The sequence below is a fragment of the Sebastes umbrosus genome, chromosome 13 (assembly GCF_015220745.1).
Source record: "Sebastes umbrosus isolate fSebUmb1 chromosome 13, fSebUmb1.pri, whole genome shotgun sequence".
NCBI classification, from domain to species: Eukaryota; Metazoa; Chordata; class Actinopteri; order Perciformes; family Sebastidae; genus Sebastes; species Sebastes umbrosus.
The window spans coordinates 9,485,186-9,508,295 of NC_051281.1; the positions used below are offsets into that span (position 1 = coordinate 9,485,186).

General features: G+C 41.1%; 1 protein-coding gene across 2 annotated transcripts in view; it reads right to left on the minus strand.

The window, feature by feature from the left end:
• Nucleotides 1-23,110, minus strand: part of thsd7ba (thrombospondin, type I, domain containing 7Ba) — a 225,420-nt gene that overhangs the window by 117,569 nt on the left and 84,741 nt on the right. For both annotated transcript variants that reach the window (XM_037789632.1, XM_037789633.1), the window contains one exon: nt 900-1,767. In XM_037789632.1, coding sequence (XP_037645560.1) covers nt 900-1,767 — 868 coding nt within the window. The remainder of the gene's footprint in view (nt 1-899; nt 1,768-23,110) is intronic.

Sequence of the window (23,110 nt, forward strand, 5' to 3'; positions counted from 1 at the left end):
TTCGGTATAACGTTATTACTATTACCGGTTTGTTTAAAGTAGAAGTTTGGAGACACGTTTCAACTTCTTCTGTTTATGGTGTTCCCGTCTACGAGGGATACAGGATTGTTTTCCCCCAAAAGGAGGCGTGATCATGTGAGCCTACTCTGGATGACGTATTGCCCATCGAATGTATGGCAAACAATAAAAATGCATTATTCCCACAGGATATTATTGATGATTCCATGAATGGCAGTCAACAATTGATTTCAACACTCGGCTAAAAGTGTCACTCTATACACCAAGTAGATGGTATACAGTAGTATTTAGTCAATATCGTTTACATGCAATGATTTTCTCTCTCCTTGAAAAGAAAGCACAAGAATGTTGTTTATTTCTGCATGTGTACTGTAGGTATGAATGTGTGTTTGCTTGCTTTGTTTGCAAGCATGTGCAGTAAAATCCATTCATATTAAATCCAGATACCTGGGTTTGCTCAAACAGCAGGGACAAGAGCGGAGCAGCACTTGACATTTACCACAACAGTGCCTCGCAACCATGCTAATAAAATTGCTGAAACACCAGCTCTCACACATAATCCAGTTATAATTGAATAAATAACCACCATCAGTGGAAACCACTGAATACACCTCCGCATGAGGAAAATGACCCACTGGGATCATGATGGGGGGACGGCCATTGATCATGTCCCTCTCATGTTACGAACCATCACGAGTGTGGAAGAAGCATGAAAACAATTGACTCCATTAGGACTATTTCAGCTGATACACACCCACATTCAGCTACAGAGCACATTTTACAACTCACCTCATATTCTACATCAGTTTTTCATTATAATCTTGGATTTATCTTGGACCTTAAGAAAGCATGCCCTATTTTCCAGGTTCAGATTGGCTTACCTCAGCATAGCGTTCTTGCCGTCGCTCCGTGTGCAGCGGACTTGTCGCGTCTGGTATCCCACCTCCAGTTCCCATGACATGGGGTACTTGTGCGCGTGAGGATGGTGTTGGTGGTGGTGATGGGAGTGGTGGTGGTGGTGGTGGTGAGAAGCCTGTGTGTGCAACGTGACTGTGTTGTTCTCATCGGAGCTGGTGCTGAAGTCCACTGTGGTCCTGCCACTTAACAGGGCATCCTTGTGATGGGGCAGCCGGCACTCGCTCCAGGCCCCTACTTTAAGGCTGTACTGGTACTCGCCCTCCCCAGCAGGGCAGTCAACAAGGCTAGAACAAGTCCTGGTCTCGGTTAAGTTGGGGCAAATCGCACCTCCGTACATCGGCGTGGCCAGCACATGTCGAGTCCGATGCTGCAGGACAGCGCCGCATGTTTTACTGCAGCTGGACCAGGAGGTGAAGTCTGAAACCACACAGTCCTGCGGGCACGGGATGAGGCATGCCTGCTCCACAGGTGGTTTCTGGGAAAAGAACTCACATATCCTCAGGGTGACCGTGGTGCGGTTTGATGTGCGCACACAGTGGACTTTGCGCCTCTGGATGCCGTGCTGTGCTGTAACGCACTCAGCCGTCCTCAGCTTGAGCTCATTGGAAAAGAAAGGGACCAGAACGCAGCCCCCCCAGTCTGACACCTCCCACTCAAAGAGGTTCTGGTGCCAGTCGCAGACCTTAAAGCAGTGCCGCTGGCTGTCTGGCTTGTCCATGTGCTGGCAGTGGGAATGGTGGGTAGTCCAGCCCTCCATGTGGACGCACCATATTGTCCTTGTTTGAACTCCGCCAGAGCCACACTCCTCCCCGATACACTGACCCCACTGGCCTGCAACCAAGAAGAGACACATGGAGAGGGCATTTTCATTAAAACCTGGAGCTTTAGGGGAAAAAATGATGATTTAAATTGCATCTATCTGGCAGTTTGCAATCAAGCACAATTCAAGGCCATTCACTTAACCTCTGTGATTGCTTTATTCATGAACTGAGGAAGAAAGGAACAAAAGTAAAAAAAGTAATCAAACCACTGGCAGACATCAATATAGAAAAATACAAGGTTAGTTTCTCTGTCACAAAGGACTAGATTCACTTAAATTCTTGATCCCAAACTGATCAGTATCTTAGGCTTCATAAGACATGACCGGCTGTGCAACCACAGTTGCTGTTCGTCAGATATTATGTCAGATATGCTATTGCTTTGCTGAGCTGCACAATTTTGTGAACTCTTTAAATCTGGCTTAAAAGCAATATTGTATTTTTAATATTTTTACTACAAAGATGAGGCACTGCGCATCAAGGCTGCATGTTTAAGGCCAAAATGATAATCACGGTTATTTTGATTGAAATGGAGATTACGATTGTTTATCATGATCATACATTGATTTTAGGGACAAAATATTTTTTCTTGCACTTCCACATTTAAATAAACAGAGCACTGCTTTCACTTCCATGTTGTGCTACACTCCTGCTAATGCACAAGTCTTTGCATCAAAATAAGAATGCTCCTTATTCACAGTGTATCTCCTTTTACCCCAAATTGAATCAACAAAGCACTGCTTTCACTTACATTCCTGCTAATTATCAAATCTCTGCAACAAAATAAGAATCAAAATAAGGTTGTATATATAAATGTATAAATGTATAATCTGATCCGATCCATTTTCGTCGCATACACTCTTCTAAGTAGGCATCTGTGTCTTGGGGCTCAGTCCGTCACATACACTCTTCTAACATGAAAATGTAATGCGTGTAAATGTGCGATAGTGTTCGTCACAGAACCGACTGCCAACGTAAATGCAGGTCTCTAAACTGTAATAATACATCATCATTTATTAGTTAATTATATTCTGAATTCATAATCTGAATCTGAAAAGTAACTAAAATTATTCAATTTAATAAACTTAGTCGTTTAAGAGAGGGAAAAAGACTCGGATTGGTGTCTGTTTCAGCAGATACTCAAGGTTGCGGTATCAGAACATTAAAAATAGGTATCGAGCAATCTCTAGTCAAGACATGTATGGCATTTTGCTGTGGTCTGACTCTTTGCTAACAGCACACTGAGGATTTGAGTTATCTTAATGTGCAATTACCATGGCTTTAATTTAAGAATACAATCAGGACCTGTTTTAAAATTAATGTCAGCAGTAAAGGGATTTGTCTGCAAAAGAGAAAAAAACTTATAATAACATCTAACTGCCTTTATTGAGTAATTCTCAGTGTACAGAGGCTAACAAGCCATAGAGAAACACTATTTGTTGTATGTTGGCAGAACTGCTAACAACATCACTGTTTGAAAAGGGCAACAGGCAAACGTGTTCAATTACATTTCATATCTCACAAGCTCTGACAGTTGATTCAGTCGATATATGATAGGTCTCTATGCAAAGATTGATCCATCTGTCAAAACAGCAGCTTCAAAAATACACGTTCCTCATGAATTAATAAAGTATTCTGAAATATAACTTTACTCTCTGTTCTGGTTGCATTTGATATGACAAACTCTGAAACATACATTTTATGGACGAGACATATTTGAACATTATGATCAGTCATACTGAGATTTGAAGCTTAGAGAACTCAAACTAACTAAACAGCCCAGTTAAGCCACACTCACAAAGGTGCAAAATCCTGTTTTCACTCCTCCTGAAAACGCTCAGCCTGGTATATTTCACACACAGTTAAGTTATGAGAGAGAGTGGCAACTTCATTTTCAGGTATTCACCGTCCTATCTGAGTGATGATGTGGTTGATTTCTGCAGCGTGAAACAGAACCACACTTGGCAGTCAGTACTTGGTAACATCAAAGCGTGTGTGACAAAAGCACAGTGATTTTACACCCCTGACAAATAGCGGGAAGTAGAAGTGCTCTGTTGTCAGAGAGGGAACAAAATTGCTGATACTTTTTTTTCTCCCTGCTGTGAAAACTTCCCGTCAGCGGCAAATTGTAGCTTAAAATGTAAGACTTGTATGGATTCAAGGCTGACCACACGTCTCTATTTCTTTGAAGAAGGGGACTACAAACTTTTCACAGCCACCATCGAGTCTACAGATGGTGAGGATATGATAATCAAAAAAAATATCTAGATTTGGAATATAACGTTCACTCATCTGAGAAGAAAAGAAAGCTGACTGTTTTGTTTATTCATAATGGGGAGAAAAGCGATTAATCCAGTGGGCTACCTCTGTGTCTGAAAAGTGAAGCCAATGCTGAAGTGCTTTGAACTTGCATTCTTTCTAACAGCCAGCAGGGGGCAACTCCTCTGGTTGCAAAAAGAAGTCTGATTGTATAGAAGTCTATGAGAAAATGAGCCTACTTCTCACTTGATTTATTACCTCAGTAAACATTGTAAACATGAGTTTAGGGTCTCAATCGGTAGTTTCAAGTCTTCTTCAAAACAGCATGATGTTCAGTTAGTAAATTATGGTCCCATTTAGAGTCAAATAGACCATAAAGTAGGGGATGCTTTAGGGCGTGGCTACCTTGTGATTGACAGGTCGCTACCAAAGTGTTGTCCGGTCTGGGAGTTGTTCCTGTTAACAATTTTAACCCTTTTAGTGTGTTTTCAGTTCACGACGGTTAACTGTAACATTTTGGTCACCTAAAAATGTCTTATTCAGCGTTCGGTTGTACTTAGCTCCACCCTCTCGTGTCACCTCTGGTTGCAAAAAAACAAGATGGCGATGACCAAAATGCCAAACTCGAGGCTCAAAACAGCAGTCCACAAACCAATCGGTGACGTCACGGTGACTACATCCGCTTCTTATACACAGTTTATGGTTTTAATTAGAATCAAAATGCTGCAGTGGTTAACACCATCGCCTCACAGCACGAGACTCCTGGGTTGAAATGAACAGGCTGGCTGGATGAGTGCAGATAATGGATGGATGGATGGATGACAAATATAGGAAGATATAGCAAGTTTAAGGCACTTCCACATTGGCTTCCCTTCTCAGACACAGAGGTTTCCCCACTGATCTATACCATCAGAACATGCTATGATATACTGATCCATATTGTGTTAATATCTGTGTAAATTACAGCTATTAGAAAGGCTAATAAAAAGGCAACTTCATAAAATGCTAGATTCATTTGTGATTGGTAAAACCCAATCCAAAAACTAATTTGTGCCAATTATAATAATTTAGTTTATGACCTTTTGTCCCCATTTACAAAAAAAATGTGGACATAAAAACAGAAAGAAATGAAATCAATTTGCTGATATGATGTGGTTATCTACGTCAGTCATGTTCTCTTCTCAGCCAGTTATTTTGCCACATGCTATGAAAGGGATAATTTGATTCATTTCTTCTAATTGGAATTAAATTGATGTAATAATGAGATCCTACTGCTTCCTAAATTGCTTTCGAATGACAACTCGCTGAAATTGTTTTATGCCTTTTCGTGCCAGTGAAATCTTTTGTTAACACTTTGTTCCCTGGCCAATCATTGACACGACAACACCGCTTTGAAGCTGTTGCTATTTGCTCGAGGGAGCGACGTTTCAAACTGCTGAATGGTTTCATAGTTCATCGAAGCACATCATTGAGCTGATTCGTCTTGGCTTTGCAATGTTAATGGGGGCTTACAGTGTAACTAACATCATTATGCTCATGTGATCTTTTTGTCTTACACAGCTCAAAGGATAAGAAATCAAATCCATTATTGCTTTCATTTACATAGAGTTTTGTACACCGGAAAGAAGATTAATGATTTGTCCATTGGCTTGATTCGAGAAACGAGGTAAGACATGCAAATAAACAGAAAGAGGCACAGTAATGAGAACATGGCCATCTTTGTCTGACGCAGTGCAAAACACATTAAGGGTGGTCCAGCTGATGCGTATGTCGTTGTGTGTGGTGCAAACTGATCAATTATGTCACAACAGATATCATCAGCCTTTTGTCTTCATTCACACTGCAGCTGAAGACACACGTGTTTGGCACAAACAGCAAAGATATGGATGTGGATATGTGGTACAAAACTACATGTGACTTGTACCGAACCATTCAAATTGGCAAAAATCAGCTGCATACAACATGAGGCCAAACAAAAACAGCTGAAAATAGGAACATACAGTATGTGCTCTGGAGCAGCTCAGCTTGGCTATGAAACATTTTTTCTTATTACCGTAGCCCATTCAACTTGTTTCATGTTCATGCATTGCCAAAAGTGGACCTTCACCAATAAGAGTGCACTTTAAACAGTACAATCGTTCAGATTCCTACTCCAGTACGTGCCATCGACTTCATTGATTCATTTAGTATTTTTGAATGCATACTTAAGCTGCAGCTTGATGCCTTAAACTGAGCTAACATGGTTTGAATTGATAGTTTGAACTCCGGCTTAAGATGATGTGAACTGCCTGGCTATTTGTTTACAACCTCAAAGACACTCCAAGTGCTTTGAACAGGAGAGACGTGTTGATTCTGTCAGTAGAGAGAAGAGGATATATACCCAAGATCACTCACGGCCATGAAAACATCTACATATATGCAAACATTCTAATTAGGACACATTAGACAGTAGATGTCAGTAGAATTTAATTTCAATTTCAACATTCCAGCTCCGCACTGTGCTTAAAGAGACGCTCTCAATTCAGTCAAAGATGACAAGACCAAAAAAAATCTTATATGGGTTACACCCTAAAATAGACATGAAAAGCCCTCCACAAATATAAGATATGAGCAGCAATTCATAGCTGAGCTTGAAGACCTTTAGTGTCAACACCTAGTGGCTCGGTGTGCTGCTCTTGTGGTCACTGATGGCCCTCTTTCATGATAACCACTCTTTCATCAGCGTGTTGCTGTTTTCACGCTGTGCCAGGATGTGTGTGCCTGATTTATGGAGGTGTGATTGGGAGTGATTCCGCTGCCAGGGGAGCCGGCTAACACGAGCACTAGTTCATCTCCTAAGCTCTGAATAATCACTCTCTCGATCTGTCAGCATCAGCATCTGTCAGCCCCTCAGGAGAATCCAGTCACCCACAGCTCCTTCATTCCTGACGCACTTAGTCGCCTTGCTTACACCCCCCCCCCGGGGGTGCTTTGGTTCCCCCGGGGGGGCCCCTGCTATATTTACTATTCCTTTAACGTCCGGAAACAAGAAAAGAAAAAGTGAATTGGCGAGAGGCTGTGCAGACTTCTCTACAACAATACAGGAAAAGACAGGAATTAAACTTAGCCGGTGTAGCGTGACAGAACACGTCTTCTCTTTCTCAGGATTGTTCAGTTGAACCCTTAAGTTGGACAAATGATAGCAGAGCTGCACGACAATAACAAGTAACATAACAAAAGCCAATCTCCGCTGTGCCCCGAAACCAGACAGACGGAGACAAAGAAGAAGCAAACAGCAAAGCAGTAAACTGTCTCTTAAACAGCAGCGCTCCATCAAGAGATAGAAAACGTCTCTCACCGCTGTTCAATCTCTTGCCTCCCTTTAATTACATTTTGGTAAAAGCATCACTGAGTCAGTAAAGTCTTAAATGGATTTCTTGGTGCTTCCAACCTGATGCCACACTTTGGGGCTGTTAATGTTCGATGTTTACTAGTGCTGCTTTAAAGGGCGGCTCTATTATTTGGGGGGTTTTATATCATTCTGAAGCTTCATAGTGGTGTTCCTTGTGTATTCAAGTCTGAATGTTACAATTTTGGTCAAAGTATGTATGTTTTAGCGATCGATGCAGCGATAGATCAGCAACTCCCGTGTTTTCCGAGGTAAAATCAATGTTTTTATGAATGGAGTCTGGTGGCTTTGAAGACCACGATATAACGGCTTCAGTTCCCCGTCGGAAAGGGCTGTCTGAGGACAAGGTAAAGCTTTGAAAATATTTTAGGTGGCTAATGTGCGTTCTTCTTCTGCTCCCGGCGTCTACATAAAACTTACCTCGCTGTCAGACATTCCTTTCTGACGTGGTACTAAAGCCGTTATATCGCTCTCTTCAAAGCCACCAGACTCCATTCACAAAAGCAGTAATTTTACCTCGCAGAACGCGGGACTTACAACCCCACTTAAACAAATGCAACGGCTGAGTGGACGTTTCCATGCTTTTACACCAGAACAGCTGGATTTTACTCACCCAGAGATGCTTCTGGAAGCCATGCATTCTACTTCAATGTGCCACAAAAAGAGACACGTCTTTTCTGAGCATGTATTGATCATATTCATCTGTGTCTCTATCTACTGCACTGTCCCAAGCACTTTATTAAGCTTGTATAAGAAACACATCAATTACCTCAGTTCTAAAGAGTTAACAACGTTCAATGCTACAACTTGAACAGCACAGCGCTACACTTTTAATGTTCATCGATGTGCGATTCATCTGCTGATTTACTACAGTGACATGTACAGATAATGTTTTTTCTCTCTACGCGGCAGTTTTTCGTGCATTTTTCCTCACAAACATCTGCTGACTTTACTCACCATCCATCTTCAACTTCTCCGCCCGAGTTAAGTTTGACTGTTCGGATACATGCGTCCTTTGTCACAACACTTTTTAATTAAATGATACCTATGCCACTGCGCCTCATTATGCGCAGAGCCGTCCCCGATGCCACACTTCCATCAGTTGTAATTTATGAGCAGCGAGGTGCATCCTCAATTACAGCATTCATATATGCAGAAATACATCAGATTATCACCAGGCAGTCAATCCATCTGAAGAAGCCCTGAATCAGCTCATTTTAACCAAAGTGTTTATGGAGCAGGTTAGAAGGGGAATTTGCGAAATGTGAGAAGAGAAGTTGAAAATCATCGCCAGGGGACAATTCACAGATAAAGTGACAAAAAAAACACTCATCACCTGCAGCTAAAAATAAAATCGGTGTGATGATGAAACGAATGAGCAGCTACTGTGAGAAGTTTGACCTTCCTGCTTGAATATAAATCATGTATTTCCATAAATGCTAAATAAATGAATGCATTATAGTATTTGTGTTTTGGCTTGACAATGAGCTACTTATTGCAGCTTGTATTATCCCGAGGAAAAGCATCTAATGCTGCTTCAGTATCCCACTCTAATGAATAATGTTCCTTGGGGCTGCATACATGGCCCCAAAGGGCTTTCATTATTTAGCATTCAGTCCTACAGCACAAGTGCCGGACCTACTTGAATGCCTAATCGCTGACTGAATGGCCAGCACTGTATAAACAAGACAACACTAACATATGTTGGGCCCATTGAGTGATGTAATTCCCCATTTGGGCCAATCAGTAACTAACCAAATAAACACTGTAAATGCAAACCCCTCTTCAGCCAAACGACGCCGTTTTAGAAGTGCAGCAATGAGACTTGTTTCCCTCCATCAATGAGAATCTGATTAGTGGTGTCTGAAATATTATGCGTGATAAACAAATAAACACACAGACTGGAACTGATCCAGAGTCTGTAGCCTGACTTCAAGTCAGTCAGTCTCACACTCTATAAAGTAAAATGCAGGACCTGCAAGCTCCTCTGCTCTGATTTATCTCAGATCCATAATGTGGTAAATCATGAGGAGGATCATTTTAATACCAGCGTGAAGACTTCTAAGTGACTAATCAATATTCTTTAGTCGGTATTAGCATGATTCCTTCATTGAGTTATCACTGTGTGGGGGGTAAGGGCTGTATTTAAATTGATTTAAATCAGTCAGAGAACACAGTGAGGTTGGACCCACAAGAAATAACAGAGTTCATTAGGAAGCAATGCCCTCTCTGTAACTATGTTTTCATGTTCTTGTTTATCGAGATATTTCCCTCTTCAGCTCCGGCTAAATTACACAACACATTGCTGTGACATGCTGTATGATTATACCAAAGAAAACTGTTATTTTGATCCATATTTAAATGCAATTTGAATGATGGCATGATATGGTATAATACGGTTCCTGTGTCACACTGACAGTCACTATGCACTGGATGCTTACTTACTTACGATACCTAAGTCACGATATGATCTTATTGCGATTTTAAATAAGATTGTAATAAGATATAATGCGATATATTGCAATTTATTACCTTTTTTCAACTGCAAATTACGCAGTTTGTCAACATCTGTTTTATCTAAATAACATACACTTTTCACTCTGTTCATCTCAGAGTTTTCATTAACATATCTTGAGGTCAGAGGTTCAGGGCCGCCTTTGAAAATGGCCATGTTAGTTTTTCCTCACCCAAATTTAAGGTCACGTCGGAGTGTTATTTAGCGTTCTTCCCAACAAGCTAACATGTCATTTAGTTTCATATGAGACAGAATAGCGGCCGGGCCCACTGGCAGACTGTCAAATTGTAAGAGGTTATCGATATTTGACGTCTGTATGAATAAAATATTGCCACGCAAAATACTGTATCTCAATACTGTGCTGTATCAATGTTTTCCCCATCCCTACTATGCACAGACACACTGATATTGATGTAACATGGCATCCAAAAATCATCCACAGCAGAAGAGAACTTCTTCAGATCCAAACATCATAATATTGATTGAGCACTAAGTTGTGGTACAGAAGCAGCACCTCAATACAGCATCTCTACAAACATGAGGCATCACCACTAAATACAATATGATGAATGCATGAAGGTAAAAATAGAAGACATGCATGCGTGTCATTTATAAGTATGTAGTATGGACACACAGAGTTGATTTATTGCTCAACAGAAATTCCAGGCTACTTTTTAAGCCAATTTAGTACTTGTGACTGTGCCAAGGAAGACCGGCTTTGCACTAATAGCAATTACAGACAGACTGACTGACTGAAATAACTGTGAAATGAATATCAATGTATTCTTTTTTCTCTTTTTGAGACCAAGTGCACACCTTTAACTGATGAGAAACCTTTGCTCACCGTTGGCTCGGAAAGCTTTATCTGTATATATGACTGCATATACACAGCTGAAGAATAATCTTGCATTTCTTATTTTCCTCTCTGCCTGATACATCCTTTTTTCCGGATCATTGCTTGAGTCACATTTGTCTTTGTTTCTTCTCTGTATATGCTAACCTGCCCACAGCGGTGGGCTGTCAAGAGAGTTTCAAATGAGTGCTGCTGAAAACACGGGCTCCTTTCTGTTAAGTCAAGACAAAACAAGCAAAGGTGGGCGGATAAATTATTCAAAAACAGCTGACACAAACATTATTTTCCTGGGCGTCCATGCCTTCACAATAAAGATCCTGGACTAAGCCATCACAGGTAACCTATTGACTGAATTTAGTGAATGAGTTGGTTTCTAAGTTTTATTGGAGAATGGGGGTTGGGAAAAAAAAATGTATTCACCTATGTATCGCAATTTTTTCTTAAAGATTTTTAAATACATTTTTTAATACCAGAATCAATATATTTGCTTCATTTGAGTCTATGCAAACTGTATATAAACTGTATATACAAAATACATATATGGAAATTAGATTGATTGGATCATATTCACCAGAAGTATAAAACATTAAATGTTCCTTATAAATTAAAAAGAATGTTACCACTGATTTGTGATGGAAATGTCTTTAATCTTTGATTTTTGGGTTGCTGGAAATTTTTTTTATAAATAATGCCTGACAATGACGGATATATTTGACTTCAGGACATCTCTGACTACATACATGCTGGAAATCAAACATTTTTACTGTATCAATTTAGATATTTTTCAAAGTAAAAGTCCCTAGAAGTGTATGATTAAACTGTGCCCCATAGTCTAGTGTTAAAAAAGTTAATAAAAATCACAATAGATCACAATATCAATAAATCAAATATAAAAAAAACTTGTAGAATCGCAATACATATCAAATTGGCACCAACGTATCATGATAGTATTGAATTGGGAGATAGGTGTTGTGGAAAATTGGTGATATTTTTGCAGAGTTGCCTGTCAATTCTGCAAAAATAACACTACTTTACTTTACTTTCAGATGTAATTGTTGATATCTGGGGGCATGGTAACACTGCTAGACAGCTTCACTACTAAAATGAGCTAATACATAGTTAAACTTGTATAAAACATGTCTGATCGCTGTCTGATCGCTGATGTCTGTAGCTTTCCCTGACAGACTCTGATGTAATTCAATTAACTTGGTGAGCAAAATGTTGTCAAGTGAAAGATGTAATGTCCAAAACTGTAACAACTTGACGAGCGGATATTCAATTATGTGTAATGTCATGTCAGCACAACACAGCAGGGCACTAGTTTTTATACTCATGTTCAACAACAAATCCCATTCCAGTAATATTCCCTTTTTTCACTAATAGTGATCGTGGCATGCCTCTCGCTGTCTCGCTGAAAATTATGCTCACGGTCAAACAGAGACAGGACTTCTTCTTCACAGACTGAAATCAATGCTTGGCTGTTCCATTAACTGGCCTTGGGAGAGCTGCTAGTTCTTCTACAAAGCAGATATTGCATTTCCTCTAAGATCTCGTTTATACACATAGATCCCACTTTGATTTTAGGCTGAAAAACCCCTCCGGGCGTTTCTCTGAGAATCAATGTGGTTACACTTATAAATGCCACGGTACTTTAGTCAGTATCACTTTAAGACACGAGGACTACAGCGGCGACCAGGCGGAGGTGTGCTACAGCCGTGCGGTGATCAGAATCTTTTTCCGTGTAATTGCTTGTCTCATGTGGTCTCCTCAAGTCCCCTGCACCAGCATGTGTAGAGGTGACACGTAATTGGATAGGATGTCATTCACTCGTCTGCCTCGCCGTCTTCCTCTGACCTGGGATTTGTCCCCCGTAAACACAGGAGCAGAGCTAATGGTCGTATCTACAGCTAACCTGAGGGAAGACCCTGGTGTTTTGATAATGTGGGTGACGAGGGCCATGGGATAAAGGACAGTAATAATGCACCACAAACTGTATGATAGTTCTGCTGATTATTCTAGAACAAGAAAAAAAAAAGCTTTCACCAGTATATTTTCCATCTATTTATATTTCACTATCTATTTAAAGTGGCAATAGGCAGTATATGTTTGGCTTCATGGGGCAAAAATTCCATAATAACCTTTCAGCATATTGTAATTCAATTGTTCTGAGAGAAAACTAGACTTCTGCACCCCATCATGGCTCTGTTTTCAGGCTTTAGAAAATGTGGCCCGTGACGGGAGACTTTGACCAATCACAGAGCGTTCCTATTGGCTGTGCTCCGGTCATGTGACCGGTACTTGGCGTTCCTTCACCAGATTTCACAATGGCGCCGGCGTCACAAACTTTCTCATTTTACAGCTAAACTGTGCACTACGAGATGATTCTGAAAACATTTGAGGCGAGAAAGAGGCATTAATGTAATATAATATTGATTCATATTTGATCAGCGCTGCCTAGTTTGGCCGTTTGGTCGGAGTTCGCGAGTGATTGAGAGCCGGCTCTCATAGATCAGCTCTTACTGCTTGTTTTCCTCCGGTATGTGAAATCTTGCAGATGCCGTTCGGAGCACCGGAGGACACAGAGGCACATGTTTTTTTTCAGGTTACCTGTTTCATGTACTACTGACACGATACAGCGACTGTTTTATGAAAATAACTTTTTTAATCATAATTGCTCCAATCTCGCCTACTTCAGCTTTAATTACAACAGAGGATAATTTGACATGAACCCCATGAACACTTTAAATTACAGGTATGAATGACGATGTTGTTGAGATTGTGTCAGTGAAATGATGGACTTGAAAAGAAAAAGAAAAAGAAAGATATATTGGCTGGTTTGGAAATAACTACAGGAAGAACGGGGGAATAAAAGGACTGCAAGGAGGAAATACTCTCCACAAGGGTTTGACAAGGTAGCCTTCATGGTTGAACATGAAATTTCATTTGAAAGTTGATTGCTGATGCACCACAGAGGTTTTTCTTGAGCTGCTCTCAGATCGAGCAGTGATTCCCGAAGTGCTGCTCTATTTCTGTTCAAGTGTGAGGTGAAAGCACTTCAAATTGAGGCAGGCGGCTTTTATCTGCTAGAACAATGTAAACTAGCAAGTGCTCATACCTAAACAACAAAGACGGTGCTTAAAATGATTCACATCAGCACGCTCTCATCTGTTGCATCTATTACATATTAGTTAGTTACATTTAGAGATCCAAAATGACTTGGTTAAGGTCATGGAAAGTAACTAAACTAAATCAATTGCTTATATCAATATATTTATATTAATAATGAAACCTCAAATTAATGCCAATGTTTCTCCCTGTCTGCTGGATGTGCAAATCCCATTCACCATAACAACTTTATAAAGGTGAAAACATGTCAAATTGGAGTTTACAGCTTCGACAGAAATCAATTAATATTGCTTTAAGGAAATATTGGCATTATAATTAAGGGAAAAGAACATTTACTGCTGTAGGAGACAAGACTCAAGCTCAGGGCTGTCAAAGACTTCCATCCTGACTTCCACATCCTCATTTCTCACTATATCACCCACCCTATGTCCTAAAAGTTGGTACTTCTAAATGAAGAGCGCAGTCTCTCTACTGCATATTTCTTGAGAATTAAATTTTTTTTATATTTCAAAGCGTTGGTATAGACCAGTGGTCTCAAACTCAATTTACCTGGGGGCCGCTGGAGGCAGAGTCTGGGTGAGGCTGGGCTGCATCAGGTATTCCACAAAAAAAGCTTTGTTAAAAAAAAAAACAATCTTCTCAAACGTCATTATTAACAGTTCTTTAACTTGAATGGGTTCTTCTGAACATGAACTGTCCTGAACATGAATGGAACATTGAAGAACATGAACGGTTCTTCTGAACATGGCCTCTATTGCGTCTCCCACTTTTCCTGAAATTGTCTGTGCTCGTCACCAACCTTTCTCTTCACTGCAGGCTTTGAAAAAGACAAGATATATGTGTGACAAGATATATATTCATTCCACTTGGTGTCACTCCACAATAAAGTTGTGCCTGCTGTGTTTGTGTTGCTCTGCAATTACACCACCAAACCGCTAGTTGGCGGCGTCTCTATGAGTTTCTTCTTCTTCTTGTACTACAAACAGAAACTGAGCGCAGTTGGAGCTAATAACTGTTGAACCACAGAACTTTTACTGACATTACTGCAACGCCGAAAAGAGAACATATATCTGAGTGGATTTGTGTGAACAAACATTGAACAGATGGAGGCAGAGAGAAGTAGAACTTGGTCCTGGCCGCTCAGCATCGCTGAGAGACTGGACCAATCACAGCTGTTGCGGTCTGCGTCGCCGCGACGTGTAGTTACACGTCTGGAGAGGTGGAGTCAGGCTACGGCATCGATTCAACGCAGAAGTATAAATCAAGCTTTAATCAAGCTTATGCGATGTTACACGGGCCGCCATAGTTGTTGTGAAATGTTTCTCTGCTTGCATCAAGCCCGGCTGATTGCCCGCCCCCGGGAGCCATATACCCCGCTGTGATTGGTCGGTTCGTTCAGCTCGGGCTCGCGCAACAAAGGGACCTTCCACACACAACGCGGCAAACTGCCATTCACATAGAACTCGCGGGCCGAGGGCGCCTGGTTAGCTCAGTTGGTAGAGCGGGCGCACATGTAACAAGACTTGGTCCTGACCGCGGCGGCCCGGGTTCGAATCCGGCCTGTGGCCCTTTCCGCATCCACTCTCTCTCTCCCCCCTTTCTAAGACTCTATCCACTGTCCTGTCAATAAAAATGAAAAAATGCCCCCCAAAAAAAAAACTTTATAAAAAAAAAAAAAAAAAAAATTTGCGGGCCGCACTAACATTAAACTTTCATATCAAGGTGGGGGCCACAAAATATCGTCTTGCGGGCCGCATTTGGCCCGCGGGCCGCGAGTTTGAGACCCCTGGTATAGACCATAGACTGTGTATAAAGATGGACGATAAGACAGCTCCCCAAAAGTGAAGCCAAAACATCTGGATCGCCCCCTGGTGGCTGGCTGCAGTATAGGTCATAAACCCCGCCCCCTCCATGTTCGCAGATGGGACATGGGCCAAAAGAAAAAGTCAAAGTACATGTCAAATACATTTTTCCAAAGATGTTTACTGTCATTTTAGATAGTTCTTATCACGCTGATGTATGTTCAAGTGTTCTTTTTTCTGATAAGTTTGGTTCTAATTTGTTATTTGATGCTATGAAAAGAGGGTGAGTCGTGCAGCCGAAGGTTCGGGAATTGTACGAGAGAGGAGATGTAACTTTAACTTTCCATAATCGTCAAGAGTCTGTCTAATAGAACATGTGTCAATTTGATCATAAATGTAGTTATAGAGATATTATGGTTAGTTGTTTTGTCTTTCTAGCCAAACAACTACTGTGGTGCTAACGTAGCAGCTAGGTGGGTCACGCTAGCAAGCTGCGGCCGTGCTAGGCTCGGGATTGGCTCGTGCGGGTGTGTGGGCGGGACCTCGATACCACGGCTCCAGAACCCTGATCACTACTGCACAGACTGTGGCTCCAAATGACGTCAAATCTCAAAATGGAAGTTCCCATATCTTGGATTATATTTCCTTCACTTTTGTATAGTGGGAGGAAGTGGAGACCCATCATACATCTATATATACAGTCTTTGGTATAGACAAAGATCTGACATATTTCTTTGTTTTCTATTTAATAACAGTATTATAAACTATATATAACAATACTGTATCTCTCCTCACTGTTCTACAACTTTCCAGCATTCAACTTTTTACATTCAACTTTTTTATGGTAAAAAGTAAAGTTTGATTCTCAAAAGGACACATCAGGATCAGACGCATTAATACTTCACTATTGATCTTCCCATCACAACAAACCATCTGCCTCGCTGTCGCTGAAAATGAACGGCAATTCATGAATGCGCTGCTGCTTTTGAAAGCATCTTCCAGAGTCATTTTATGGAGCAGACTTAAAACAGAGCAATTTGTTTTTTCCTTTAATCAACCACAAAATGGCCCCGCTGCTGAGCTGAGGACCAATTCAATGTGGACCCAGAGCCTAGAGGCTTTCTCTGACAGAAGAAGTGATTATCCGAGTCGGGCAGCCTGCAGAGAGTAACCTGCAGAGGCTAAATACTTCACTTATCCTCCATCTGTCATTTGAGTTCCCTTTGTCCCTCAGTTATTAATCAGATGGCTCCCCTCGTTTTATGGTCATCTGTGGGAGGTCAAATAAATAATGACCGGACAGAATAACATTTACCAGCATCCCTATCACCGCTCATTAAAACGATGCTAATGTCACATAAATGACATGCGGCAATAGAGGAAACCACAAGGGAGTTAGAGAAGAATTTTCCTTCCCTGATGACAAAGTCAGCCAACGCTCAGCTACAGGAAACCCATTTTGTTTCTATTTTGCACCTCGTAGTTGAAGTACAATGTAGAAAATAGTTCAGTCTGCTTTCAAATGTGAAATTGAAAAATCAATCTATATACTCTGTAAGGCAGCTCAATGCTGCTGTACATTGATAACCACAAGATCACCTCAGCCAAAATACACAAGAGTCTCTGGCCTGTCTTTATCGGGGATCCAAACAAAGCCATCAGCCACTGTGCAGCCGCGGTATCACTTGTTATCACTGAGTCCATTAGAAATGTGCAGACACCTCCGACTCCATTCCTCTGGGAGACTTATAGGAAAGGACAGAAAACTAATGGGTAGTTTGGGAGTTCTGATAGTTGGAGGTGTAGCTTCCTTCATCTCCCTCAGATAACACGCTCCAGCTGTGGTATGCAAATAAGCTCAAGTCAAATATATGGGACAAATGTATGAATGGCAAAAATGATGTTGTTAGTTTTGGCTGATCTGTTACTGTTTGTGTCGGTTCAGTCGCCACCATATTTGTCCTGAGTGAGATATCTTTATTGACGAACTAACCTACACGGGCTGCATAGTGAAAGCTGCACGTCGGCAGCACAGCAGCAGAAACTTAAATCCTATAAGTCTACACAGGATGCATTCAAGCACATTGGTGGGTGTAGGTCAGCCGAGTTTTGGCAGCACTTAGAGGCCAATTCATAATCACGGTAGCTGCGGACGTAAAATGGAAGAAAATTTACTTGAAACTAGGGATGCACAGATCCGACTTTTTCAGTCTTGATACCGAGAGCAATATCTCGGCTTTCGGTATTGGGCGATACCGAGTACCAATCCGATACCAGTGTTTAATTAATAAGCTGTATGCCTCACTGTGTGGAAGAGACTGGGATCATTCTTTTATGTACAAGGCAACATCAGGTTAAACATTGCTCTCTTGACTTTGTAAAACAAAATGTAACAAATAAATATCAATGTAAATTCACTGAATTGTTATTTATTATTAAAATAATAAATCGTACACCAGCAACTTGGTAAAAAAAAATCTTAAAAATTAACAGGAATTACAATTCAAGTGTAAACGTTTTTAATGCAGCAAAAAATTGGTCAAAACTTAAACAGGAATTAAAATGCCAGTATATAATGTATATGGCATATAAGAATATAATTGAATTTAATAGATCGGCCCCATTGTCACCGATACCCGATCCAGCTATTTGAGTCAGTATCGGCCGATATCCGATCCGGTATCGGTGCATTCTTGCTTGAAACGTAAAAAAAATGCTTCAGTTCGCAGCTGCATGCATAAAACCAAGTCAATCTCATGGGAAGGCGTATAAATAGCACAACATTACAAGGACATTCCACGTGTCATGAGAACGCATTTTATCCTTCGCAAGTTAGGTTTAGGTAACAAAATCACTTAGTTTGAAACACATCATAAATATCTAATGTAACTTCAAAATAACTCTACACTAACACCGGTCTCCTGGTTGAAAGTCCTGTGTTTGTTGGACCCATCCACCTCCCCATCCCCTCCACCAGTCTCTCACTTTTTATTCTATGTCACTAGCTTTGATTGTAGCATATTTACACAGATGCATTTACATTGCAGTCGATACAGACATGGCATACAAATGTCACGTCAAAATGCACGCAAAATGTTTAGACTGTTGTATGAAATGTCATTCATAAACCATTTAGTGCTACCAGGCTCGTAAAGCACAAGTAAAATGCAAGCAATTGTACAGCTTGAGCAGATGGCCGTTCTGGTTCAAATAGACGCTTATATGTTCTGTCATACATGTGAGAGGAACGACTGAAAAATGAGGCTGAAACGCCCCTGTGTAGACGAGCCTTTCGTCTTATGGCAGTAGGTAATTGTTGACATTGTTTTTCCTGTAGGGTCAAATGTTCCTGACAAAACTGGTGACTCAGCCACGAAAGAACAGTCCATCACTCGAGAGTTCCAAGCTAAAAAAAAAAAAAAATGTAGTATGTGAACTATAATCAAGGCTTGTTTGTAAATGTAACCCTACCCATCAAATCACATCCTTTACCTGTCACACTGTGACACAACGTGCATCGAGTTCTTGACTGATCTGTTGTCAGAGAGCTTGGCGTTGTCTTCTTCATTCTTGAACACACACACACAAAATAAGAGAGGCAGTTATGTAAGCGTGTGCACGCATCAGTGAGAGGCGTGGGCGTGATGCATGGGTTTTAAACGACATTAAGCGCCTGCTGCAGCCCACCCTGAAAAGCAGCTGTGTGGCTTGGATTCTGTGGCTCATAACTCAAGGCAGAAATTGAGACGAGGCATTCACAGCTTCGAGAACGAGCTGAATATTCCCTACCATGCTACCAGATTATTAGGTACGCCCATAGTACAGTAGCTCTGCAGTAAATCCTACTTTTATGAAGTATTACACATTCAGCTTTTGTTGATACTGTGTCAGTGAGGTGTCCATTCAGTTTTACCGTCATTTTGGAGGGTGTGGTTTGTATTGTGTTGTATTGTGTATAGTACAAATATAAAATAAAATGACATTGGTTACCTAAACCTGTGGTTACGCCCGTCTCTTTAATGTGACCTGGCACGTCCTGCAGGGTGGTGTTATCTGTCAGATGCCAACACTTTTAGGGCTCGTCTTGGGCTAACTGAAGCACCGTCAAAAAATCCACATCATGAGGTTTCCAATCTCAGCCGGTGAACATAAATCTGGCTACAGCCATGACACCGCCGGCGGCAACATTCACTTATCACATGGCCCATTGACATGGTACACGGTGAAGGAACAGGGGGAATACATCAGTGTTGCTGAGACTTGATGAGGCTTTCTAGCACAATGGTTCTGCTCTCATGCTGTTCTCTGCACAGATCAGGGAAACACTATGAAGAATACTATGGAACAACACTACAGAAGAAGCTTTCTGCTCTCCATGGGAATCCAAAAGACTCTGAAAAACATCCATCTACTGATGCCTATGCAGCCACATGAAATTGAAAAAAAGAAATAGATTTAGTGGCCCGCACTGGCCATTGGAAGCACACGGAGAATTCCCGGGGCCAGCTGATTGGCCCGGAGCGTCAGAACAGTGTTAAAAATGCAAAATGAAATGGGTAAATCAAAGCAAAAACAACACGGGGCAGCTACAGTCACTAAGAACTGTAGATCGTAAGCCCCCCACCCACCTGCGTTTAACCTGATGGTATGATGCCTGCCATCAGGAGTGATTGGTCACACCGTACGTATGGATAAACTACGTACGGTCACAGTGCGTGTGGAGAAAAGATGGACAGTACAGGTGAAAGATGATGATCCTGTCTGCTTCTCCAAACTGGGAGCCGGCCGACTGCCATCTATTACTGTATCTAACGTTTATACACTGACTAGGATGTATATATAGTAGGGCTGTCAAAGTTTATGCGATAATGACATATTAACGCAAATTCGTTTTAACGGCAATGCAAGTTACGCAACTTGGGATTTTTAGGTTGTAGCGGGCTCAGTTTTAAAGCTAGATTGAAGATACTGCTATCAAATGAAACTAGAAAACCTAAGGAATCAATTGGTAGCCATGTCATACTGGCTTGTCGGGAAGGAGGTTAAATAATGCTCCAAACTTACACTCAATTTTGGAAAAGAAAATAAAAATAAAAATAATGGACCCTCCCTTTAACACTAATTTAAAGGAATCAGAGACAGAGAGGGGGGCTGACATTTTTAGTTCCACTGGACATTAATCATGAGCATTTCTACAGTAGTTACAGAGGAAACGATTAAAGAAACCCCCTGACCAATTTCCTCACCCAGCTGGGCAGAGAGTTTTAGAGCCAATTGTGTTTTTGAGAGCTCTTCTATTGGGACCTTCCAGAGAGTCCACCTGTCCTCTGTTGGAGATCTGCAGCCATAGCCACAGATACAAAGATAATGGATAATGAAAAGTCTTAAATATTACTTTCTGATATGGAGGTAGCAGCAGCTGCGGTCTCCTAGTAGCTTACAATAAAAAGAACATGACTTGTCGTTGTATTTTCAGTTCCTCCCCAATGCACTGAGCACATTTCCCAAAAGGAATACTTGAAAACTACAGCACAGCTATGATTATTAATCAGTTTCTGCAGACGTAGCAAAGACTGTTTCTGGATCAAAGTTAACGAGACAGCACTCAACTCGGTGCATAACTGAAAATCTTTACATTTGGGCATCTGGAGTGCCTCCCAACCCTCAAACTGTGAAATAAGACAACCCAGTCAGACTTTGTTCGCTGCCTAGATCAGAAAACATGTGATTCAATACGCCGTTCAGATGGGAATCCCCTCCCCATGCAACCCGGTCTCACACGAAGGCATATAAATAGCACGATATTATGAGGACATTCCACGTGTCATGAGGACGCATTTTAGGCATTTCGCGTGTCATTTGTACGCCGCTTTTCGTCTGTCGTTTATACACCATGCAACAAAACTACGGTATGTCCACAGTTGGTTGGGCTTAAATTAAGTATGTAAACTAATTAAAATATGTACGGAAAGAACATAACATCAGTACGGAAAACACGTCACAATTGTCACTAAGGTAACTCACCTGTCTCAAACACCGGTCTCCTGGTTAAAAGTCGTATGTTAGACCCATTCACCTCACCACTCACCCGCCATAAACGTTCTTTCTTGCTTTTTACTACTTTTTTCTACGTCACTAGCGCTGAGCGTATCATACTTACGCTGATGCGTCTACGTTGCAGTCAGTACAGACTACATGATGCACAAATGATACAGCAAAAGCAAGAAAGGCGTCATTATTATACGCTAAATGCCTTTCACATTATTGCGTTAATCATACGCCTTTTCGTGCGAATGGGTTGTCCTATGTAACTAGCAGGCTCATTAGAATATACCGCCCACAGCTTGACAACTACCTTTGCAAAGGTGCACCATATTTATAATGCAAGCCAATCAGAGCAGACTGGGCTTTTTCAGGAGGGACATCTAAAGAGAAAGGCGCTAAAACGGAGCATTTCAGACAGAGGGCGAATACAGGTATATTCAGACAGACAGTGTGAGAAAAACTAATGTGTTTTTTGAACATTAAAGCATGTAAACATGTTCTAGTAAAAACCCATTACTGTCACTATTCCTGTTACTGCCCCAGAAGAAAAACCATAGGGTTAATATTACATTGTTTCATCATAGCAGCAGGCCTGTGCAAATATTGTACCTGTTTGAACAATAATTCAAGAGATACAGTCATTAGTTTGGCCCCTCGGTGGCACCAGGTAAAAGTTATATGGTCATTAAACTCAAAAAATTGTCTTCCTGCTGAGGGCGTCAACGTTCACATCCAATGTTTGATATGCACAGAAAGGCTCGGGCCATCATATTACCTCCATGGTAAAGGTAATAAAAGATCAAACATCACTCCACAAATCCTAATTAAAAGTTCACCTGGCTTCTCTCCTCATGATTAAGTGCTGGGCGTTTGGAGCAGGAAAATGATGCATGGCATATCCAACTTATATTAATTACGTGCAATGAGTTTCTTGCACGTTGACATCCTGCAAACTGGTGGTGAAGCGTCTTTCCTTGTATCACATTCTTACAGAACACCCCAAACATAATTTCAGAGGCTGTGGCTGAGAATGTGTGCTCATGTCTTCTCAGAGATTAATGAAAATTACTGTCTCAGGAGGACGCTGGACTGGGACCCTTTTTAGATATTCGGATAAACACAAGATGTCAGCATTATGGGGAAACACACACAGAGGGATAGAATTTTGAAGTCCATTATTATTTGTACTATTTGTACTCTATAGCTTTGGGAGAGGCCAAGCAAGTAACTTGTAAAGCTGAAGCATTGTCTCTTCTTTCAGTGGAGAGAAATAAAAATAATTGCTTCCTTTAACATAATTAGTAGCAGCTAATGCACCATTCTCTCTTAGGTTTCTTGAAGTAATGTCTTGACAGTATTCACTGTTAC